The sequence below is a fragment of the Limulus polyphemus genome, unplaced genomic scaffold (assembly GCF_000517525.1).
Source record: "Limulus polyphemus unplaced genomic scaffold, Limulus_polyphemus-2.1.2 Scaffold1684, whole genome shotgun sequence".
In the NCBI taxonomy this organism is placed as follows: domain Eukaryota; kingdom Metazoa; phylum Arthropoda; class Merostomata; order Xiphosura; family Limulidae; genus Limulus; species Limulus polyphemus.
This window is the reverse complement of record NW_013667294.1, coordinates 22,472-31,543: the sequence shown is the minus strand read 5'-3', so window position 1 is coordinate 31,543 and position 9,072 is coordinate 22,472. Positions and strand designations below refer to the sequence as shown.

At 33.4% G+C, this 9,072-nt stretch overlaps 1 protein-coding gene across 1 annotated transcript in view; it reads right to left on the bottom strand.

Annotated features, from left to right (window-relative positions):
* LOC106464547 (synaptotagmin-10-like) overlaps nucleotides 1-9,072 on the bottom strand; it is a 19,778-nt gene that overhangs the window by 6,970 nt on the left and 3,736 nt on the right. The window contains exons 2-5 of the mRNA XM_013924692.2: nucleotides 5,532-5,888; nucleotides 4,714-4,898; nucleotides 2,812-2,916; nucleotides 1,738-1,947 (exon numbers count right to left, since the gene is read on the bottom strand). Of these exons, the coding sequence (XP_013780146.1) occupies nucleotides 1,738-1,947; nucleotides 2,812-2,916; nucleotides 4,714-4,898; nucleotides 5,532-5,888 (857 nt within the window). The remainder of the gene's footprint in view (nucleotides 1-1,737; nucleotides 1,948-2,811; nucleotides 2,917-4,713; nucleotides 4,899-5,531; nucleotides 5,889-9,072) is intronic.

Genomic DNA, 9,072 nt, shown 5'->3' with positions numbered 1-9,072 from the left:
TTATACAACTTACTCTACTTCATGATTGTTTAATACTGATACAACTTACTCCACTTCATGATTGTTTAATACTGATACAACTTACTCCACTTCATGATTGTTTAATTGCAAAGAGCTATTTCTTCACATTCTATTTGCTAATTACTTCGTTCGAAATAAATATCTACTTTTACATTTTCAAAATGCCAGCAAAGAGCTATTTCTTCACATTCTATTTGCTAATTACTTGCAAACTGTCAATTTATGATGACTTCCAAGTAATTAGTATGCTTGTGGGTTAAATTACATATTTCCTATTGATAGTGAACGAAAAAAAAGAAGACTTTGGCCATAAGAAAAAGTTCTTATGATATTAGATAGATCGTCTCGGTAATATATTTCTTAACATTTTTTTTTTCACTTTTCTGATTGTAACCATGAAATCTGATATACGAATAAATCACCAAAAACGCAATATTCTATCAAGTATCCACGGACAAAATGTATATTTTAATAATGTATCCGATACGAAGTGAAATGTTATTTGAAAACTCTTTTTATGATGGCATTTAAATTATTAATGACCTATTTGTTAGTCTCTTCCCCCTGGTGGGTTAACGATAAGTTTACGGACTTACAACACCACAATTCAAGGATAGATTTCCCGCAGTTGATAGAATGCAAATAGCCCATTGTGTAGCTTTGCACTGACACAACCTATTTGGGATGTACATGAATGTAGGTTATTAGTAGAATGAATGCTAACTTCCAGGAATATTCCATTCCAACTGATAACAGTGGACTACTAGGTAAATCACCATATTAAAATTAGCAGCGAGCTGGCACCGATGTCGTTATAACAAAACTGATAATAAGGAACTATACGCTACAGTGTCTTATTAGAATTGTAAAAAGAACTGCTTGTTAGGTTGCTATAAATGATGTCATACTCAGTCTGTTGACAGTGTTCTGTTATACAAACTGTCATATCGTAAATATTAACCTATGTTTAGTAGAGAAACTGAGGATTTCCAGCTAAAGTCTTGTTTCATGCGTCTGATTCTGACTTGTATTTTGACCACAGAAAATACCCTTTGAAATTCAGGTTCTTTTTTTTTTTTTTACAATGGAGAATGTATCAGGTTATAGATGAAAGTTAGCGTGATACCAAATGTTTTAAAATATGCAGATAAACTTTTTTGATAATGAGTTATTAAAATTACCTGAATTTTATAAGCTAATTAAACAATGTGTAACATTGGACAGAGCTTATAGTATCACTAATGTAATAATGAGATAGCATTCAGCGAAGTTTTCACTTTTCAAAATCTTTACCATTGTCATTACTATTTTCGGGCTTATAACATGGTTTGTTCGACCTTTTTAGAAGTTTCAGTAAGGAACCGGCCTTAATAACTGAGTCTCATCTCAAAAATCTCCCGGCCACTGATATTAAGATGATATAACAGCAGCTTAGCTACAATAGTAATTTAGGAAAGTACATGAATGATATACTTTCGGGCAGGAGGACTAACACGTGACATTAAATAGTGTTGAACACGTGTGTAATATTTGAAATTCCATTCACTTTAAGGTGTAAAATTCATAGAGATGTTCTTGTATTTCAATGAGTTTGAACAGGAGAGAGGTATTGTAATAGTTGTTATGGAAAACGGGTTTGTTCACTTTTAGTGTAATATATATCTATTTATCTAAATGATACATACGCATAATAAGAAGAACATCTAATCTATATACCTGAGGGGCGCACATTATGTCCATGGTGTACTCCACTTCGTGAGCAATGTCACAAATCTCGCCGAAACCCGTGACTTGTACCTGACCAATCAGGTCATGCCTGGAAAAGTCGTACAAGGAGAATTGCAGGGTCCTGTTCCTTAGCTGGTTTTGGGTTCCTCCGAAAACAAACGTTTCATTGAAGACAGGGTTAAGATTCTTACGGTGAACCTGTAAGAAAATAAACTTATTTGTTTCTATATTGTTAAGCACAAAACTACACAATAGGCTATCTGTGTTGTGCCCTCCACAGGTATAAAAACCCATTTTTTAGCGTTATAAGCTTTCAGACTTGCCGCTGTGCCACTGGGGGCAAAGAAAATAAACTTTCGACCGTTACACAGACACACACACACACACATATACATTAAGTTTGTATTTGTTTCGATAAACTTGGTCTGATATAACTTCAAATTTAATAGGTTTAATGCAAAAATAAGATGAACAATATATGAAAAGACACGAATCTTTGAAGCTGATGTATAAAGTCATTAATTACAACGTGGCATGACGCTTATTTATTTTTCCGTTTTTTGTTTTTTACAATAACATGTATATAATTACCCATGCAGTCAAACTTATCCAAATAATTTGTGTAGATGACTGTATAATCCTTTGATTATAGATTCGATAGTGATGCTACCTATACCTGTACACGTTTTATATAAGAGAAACATCTTTTGAATTTTAGAAAGATATGTTTGCTGAGTCTCTATTTCTAGTTGCTTGTAACTCGTATGAAACATATTAATAAAGCAGGTTTTCAGTTTCTACATAAGCTTTCAAAATACGGTATTCATCTTATAAAATACAGAATATACAACTTACACTTTATAAAATACGTTTTATATTTTAAAAACTTCAGCTTTGAATATATAATGCACAACTTAAAATATGAACACTCATTTACATACGACTTAGAAAGTGTTTTGCATTATAGGATATGTGAAACAAAAGCACGTATATTAAGAAAAACACACGTATCACATGTCTCACTTCTTCTCATTATGTTTAACAGATCCAGTCGTTACATACCCTGGTCTGAAAAATTTTCTTTCTTTCAGGAAGAAGGGAAATCTTTAAATAAGGATCAGCTGTTCCAAAGAAGTCTTTAGGAGGAAGGTCTTGAGCCCGTAAAACCTGTAATGAAAACGAAGAAGAGTTTCAAAACTCAGTCATCCGGTGATATGCAATGATAATGTTACAGAAACTTATAAAATGTGGTTACGATTTGAATGGAAAGAAATCTTAGTAATTTAACAAGGGCAAAATACCGCATCAGGTTTTAAAATATAAAGATTAATTATCTTATTTCTAGACTAAGGGTTATTATTAAAACTAACATACATTCCCGCGTTCTGTTGCGGTTTCAAAGACATCCCATTGTTCTGATAAAACTCCTCCGTTATCCTCATTTACTTCTATAGCTAACCCAAGAGTAGTATGTACTTGAAAGAAAAAGACTATTAGGACCCCCCCCCCCGATCTTGTGTGTCACGTTTGGTCTGCTAACTTATGAATGGAGGTATTGTCACAGCTTCAAATAAAAAATGGTTGGTTGGTTGGTTGGTTTGTAGTTAAGCGCAAAGCTACACAATGGGCTATCTGTGTTCTGCCCACCACGGGTGTCGAAACCCGGTTTCTAGCGTTGTAAGTCCGCAGAGATACCGCTGTGCCACTGGGGGGCATATAAAAAAAATGGAAACCCGGGAGCAAAAACAAAACTCCAATAAGAAATTCAGGTTCAGAAGCCTTGAAAATCTTCTCTTAAACCCTAATCGTCCCTGGGTGACCTTCTGGGTGCGTTATAGCCCCCGTGGTGCCCCTTAGTATGGGCTATAGCTATCCCAAGGGGGTAAGCACTCCAAACAAATCCTATTAGGATACTCCTCCTTTGTATCTGAGTATGTATGCTAAGTTTGGTCCTGATAGCTGGTGAATGGGGGCATGAACACGGTTTCAAGCAAAAAGTGGTACCCCAGGATCCGGAGGGGAGGGGCCAGGAACTCAATGTTTGAAGTCAGATTCAAGTATCCTCAAAGTAGAATCGATCAGGAAAAATACCTGTATTAAACATTAAAGGATTTTTTCGACTCTAAAGCTACTCAAAAGAAAAACCTGACCAGAAAATAAGTTCTCTTCAATTACACGTGATTTGTTCTACCACCAGAGTACCGCAAAATATTTACAGCCCAAAACAAAAGTTTTGTAGGGGAGCGATATGAACCACTTACAATCAGTTCTTTCTCTCTGAGAAAAGACAACACGGTTTCTCATAAATTCCTAAGTGTAGGGTCATTAAAATAAATCTATTTACACAAAAAGAACTGCTTTCTGTCCTGCCCAAGCATCGACTGTATAACTGTTATTGTACAAAAATTATTGTCAAATAAACAAACTCTATTTCCTAGCGAGGACGTTAGTGCTAGTTCCAGTCTTGAAAAATAACATACCAATCTGACTCCCCATTTTTTTTTTCTATTACAGCGGTGATTGTAATAAACCGAACATTGCATAGATAGACAATAAACATGCTTTGACTTGTTGACTTTATTATTAATAAACAAGTTTTTCTTCTTGTTAAATTTATTTTTATTAAACAGGTTTTACTCTTCGTTTAATTTGTTGCTGATTATCAAGTTTTACTCCTCTCTGACGTAGTTATTAATAACCAGGTTTCACTTCATGTTGAGAGTTTACTGTCTAGTCTCTAAATATTTCACTCACGTTATAAGCCTAAATAAAAACCCTGAACACTGCTACGGTTAATAAAGCCTTATGCTGGCGAAGCATGATCTATAGATCGTACAGCGTCAGCAACGAAATATTTGCTAAAAATCGGTCACCGGTCTTATTGTAAAGTAATATCACAGAAACGGCGTGAGCACTACTGTAAGAATACTGATTTAATTTCATAAATACATTGACTGTACCTACCCTGACGATGAGCCCTTCGACATCAGAGTCGTATTTGAGTATAAAATGTAATTTCCCACAAGGAATGTGCATATTCTTCTCTTCCTCCGGTGTGTCAATAGAAGCTTCTTTGACAAGTTCTTTCTTGTAAAGTTCGGGTTTAATTTCTCCCACCGATGCTTTTTCTCGGATTGGTTTGTGACAAACTTGAGATTAAACAAATACAAAGTTAGTTACTAAAGGGATAAAAATTACTGAATAATCAAACCCCATTAATTTAAAATGCTAGAAATTCGTACGATCAGGGTATATTAATGATTTAATTACGCAATTATTATTCAATTTTTGTAGGTTATGTTACTAGTAAAAATGCATATTAAAACGTAAAAATATAATTTTAAAATTGTCAACAAATACTTCATTTTTATTAAGCTTTCAAAAGACCGAATAATAATAACTAAATAAAATAATAATAAAATGAAAATACTGGAACAGAAATATTTTAAATTTTTCTTTAGAATGAGAAGTGTTTCTCATATCCATCGACGTTGAATAATTTTTTTATTCGTTTAACTATGAGTGCGAATCTTAGACTCAAAAATAGGCAATTTTTGTCTGTTGTTATGTAAAAAAAGCAAGTATATTAATAAAATCACATATATATAGTTTGCCGAAAATAAATCTACTAAAACATCACTATTAATATTTTTTTTTACAATTTCATACACAGATATATAGGATTTATATTTACTAAACAACTCCACATCCTTATTTCTCTTTTTGTTATTATATATTTGAGTTTCGCTGTACAAATTCCTAGAGATGGCGTCTCTACCTACTTTCAAAAGGAACGTTATTGAGTTCCAGACGATAGGAGAGCTGTCTCTGAAACGTCTGGTGTCTTGCCGGCACAGTTGGCAAAGTTGTCTGTCGAGGTGGGGCTTCTTTTTTAGTGTCTGGCCAGAAAGCATCTTTTTGCAATTCCTCTTTAATGTCTGGTAAGCTGTGACTTATCTTCAGAGAGGGAGCACCAGGAGAGTTTAAAGGAGGTAAAAGAGCAGAGTTTCCATCTTCTGAGCATATTATTGGTTGTAGACGAGAGATCAGCCATCGGTAGCTGAAGTACGTCATTACTCCCAGGATCACCCCAGCCAACACGATAATGGCTCCAATTAGCTGTGATAATGCTATGTAACCTAAACAGTAAACATTGAATAATTTAGTATTTTGAGTAATTTAATAGTGTACAGTTACTAACGTACACACTCAAGGAGCTCGTAATATTTATCCTATTCTGAACAATTATATACAATAGAGCTTTTCATTAGCTAGCAATTTTTAGCAGTGGTAAGTTATTTAGTTTTTTCATGAAGATGATTAAGAAATAAAAGTTATAATTACGTCTAAAAATCAAAATATCGATCAAATAAATGATCTGGAGATACTGCTCTTCTTACAACGATCTACAAAATACTCTATTAACTCCTAATCTTATTTTTTCCTTAAGGAATAGGAGTGAATATTTCCAGAATATAAGCAAATAAACATGCAATTGAAATTCTGAAATGAATAAATATAAAACATATTAACATAAATAAAATTATTATCGTTTAGTCTAATATTAATTCGAATCATAAACAAAAGTATGTTAATATAAGGTTATGGCTACAATCATATTAGTAATTACAGAACTGAGCTTAAGCTATGAGTAGCTACGATCATATAATTCAGTTAGCACAAACCTACATTCACTTTAGATTAACGCCTCAGTTGGATTTCACGATGTTCAGTATATTACACTTTTATGTTAGTGACGTTTGTTTTTACTTTTTTTTTGAGTAATCACTTACTTATCTATATTCTATCACTAGGATCTTTAATTTTTTATAAGCTAAGTTTTTATTTGAGTTTATTCTTAAGTAATAAAAACTTATTGAAACGGTTATGAATTATTAACTGTTTAGCTTATCACTGAAGTTTAAAACAAATTATATTCCCACAAGCACCCGTAGATATGTTTGGTTTGTTTTGAATGTTAGCTACACGAGGGCTGTCTGCGTTAGCCGTCCCTATTTTAGCAGTGAAAGACTAGAGGGAAGGTAGCTAGTCATTAGCACCTACCGCCAACTTTTGGGCTACTCTTTTTACCAACGATTAATGGGATTGACCGTCACATTATAACGCCCCCACGGGTAAAAGAGCGAGCAAGTTTGGTGAGACGGGGATTCGAACCCATGACCCCAAGATTGCGAGTCGAGCACCCTAACCACGTGCCCATGCCGGACCTCTGTAGATATGTGCTTATACACCAGTACCAAGAATTTTTCTCATTTCTTATATAATTCGACTATAATATGTTGTAAAATTATAAATAAAACAAAACGTCATTAAATGTTTCAATGATTAACATATATATATCAGCTCAGTTATTTAAAATAAATATTATATTTTTATATTTTAAATACCTTATCCAAGAAAGATAGTTATACTTACAATCCCCAGAGGTACGACAGAGGGGAAGAGTAGGCGATTCTGATGAAACATTTAAAACAGTTTTCTTCTAGAACTAGCTCTGTTTTCAGGATATAAAGATAGCTTGTATGACGTCATAATGACGCTTACATGAACATTTTTATTCCAGCGCTGGATGTATAATTATTAGCTAGGGTCTTTGAAATAATAATGCGCTTGCCCGGGCAAGAAAATTCTTTACAGTTCTTGAGACTTATTTTTCTATAATTAGACTAACTGAAGCCAAAAATATAAGAAGCATTCATGATAGCTCTTGAATAGAAAGTAAGTATAATTCAAATAAAGATCGGAGTGATAAGTTTGCTCACTATAAGCAAAGGTTTAGGCAATCAGTGAAGGCAAACCTTATATATATAAATATATACATAAGGATAATATGTAATAACTGTTCAAATGGGAAAAGGGTAATAATTAAAACCCATTAAGACAGTTGGTATTTAATGCACATTCTACTTGAAAAATAGCACGTGTAAAAACCTGAGGAAACTCTTGATAATAAATGTTTTTCCCACATTCAATAACAGATACTTTTCTTTCCGCATGCTAAAACTGAATAATAAAAACATTAGTGTTTAGAGAATTAGGGTAAAATATTTTATTACGCTTGTTAATATATTTCTATAATTTTACTAAATTATGTATAGCATCTTCTAGCAACAGCTGTACGTTTTCGCGTATTCTTACACAGCTTCCACTAAGTATGTAATAATTGTTTTTTGAAGAATTCTAACCAATGAATTGACCAAATATGTTGAGCCATATTCCTCGTTCTTCTAATGCTTCTTATAACGACAACTAGAACCAGAGAATCGGAATAAGTTCCTTAGAATAAGGGTTTTCTGTGAAACAGCACTGCATTAATAGGCTATACTCCTAAGAATTTATAAATAAAAATAAAACATGAATCAAAGCTGTAAACACTGTAATTGTCTGCAAGTTCGGAGAACATCAAATATCAACTGCTCTCATACCTGATACCACATTTCTTTCGTGTGAAATATTGTGAAAGAAAGATAAAAGTTGCCGACTACTATATAAAAGATATATTAAATTTATAAGACTATGTACTTCTGTTGCTTACTTTGGTGTATTCATCAATAATACTGAGTGCAGGGAAAAGACTAATACAGTTTTCATTTTCATTTCCTATCTGTTTAAATAACTTCCAAGAATCTTGAAAGTAAATATTCTTGTATAGAGTATATCCAACTTTTTGTTTTTGAAAGAGCATTTTGAGCATGTTAAGATAGAAAGCAAGTACAAATAAGTTAATGGTCTACCTTTTGAAGGGTGGTATTTTGTAACCTCTTTGCAGGGTACCAAGAAAAAGAGCTTAATGTAGAAAATGACTTGTATTGAAAAAGTATTAATAACCATAATGTCAACTTTATTTGTCTTATTGTTAAACTAACTAGAAATACATCTGTAGCATATTATGACGAACTATCAAATGCTAGTGTTCACTAAAAACTAAAGCTTGGCTGCATTACTAGAATTACATCTAATAAAAAAATTATTTAGTGCACATTCGTGAAAGGTAACTCAAATGGCTATCGCTACTAACTGTCCCTTATTTTGATACACAGACAATAAAAGTGGCAGCTAGTCAACAGCATCCATTGTCAAACGTTGAGCTACTCTATTCAACTATTGAAATTCGACCATCACTTTTATAACGCACCCACGGCCCCAAAGTGCGGAGCGCGATTTGTTTCTGTGGCAACGGGGCTGTCATATCCATAGTCCAGCATGCTAACATTAGGCCACACCCGTTCACATTCAGGAAGAGGAATAATGCAAGCCAGGGGCATTTTGAAAATGTGAAAGTAGATATTTATTTCGAACGAA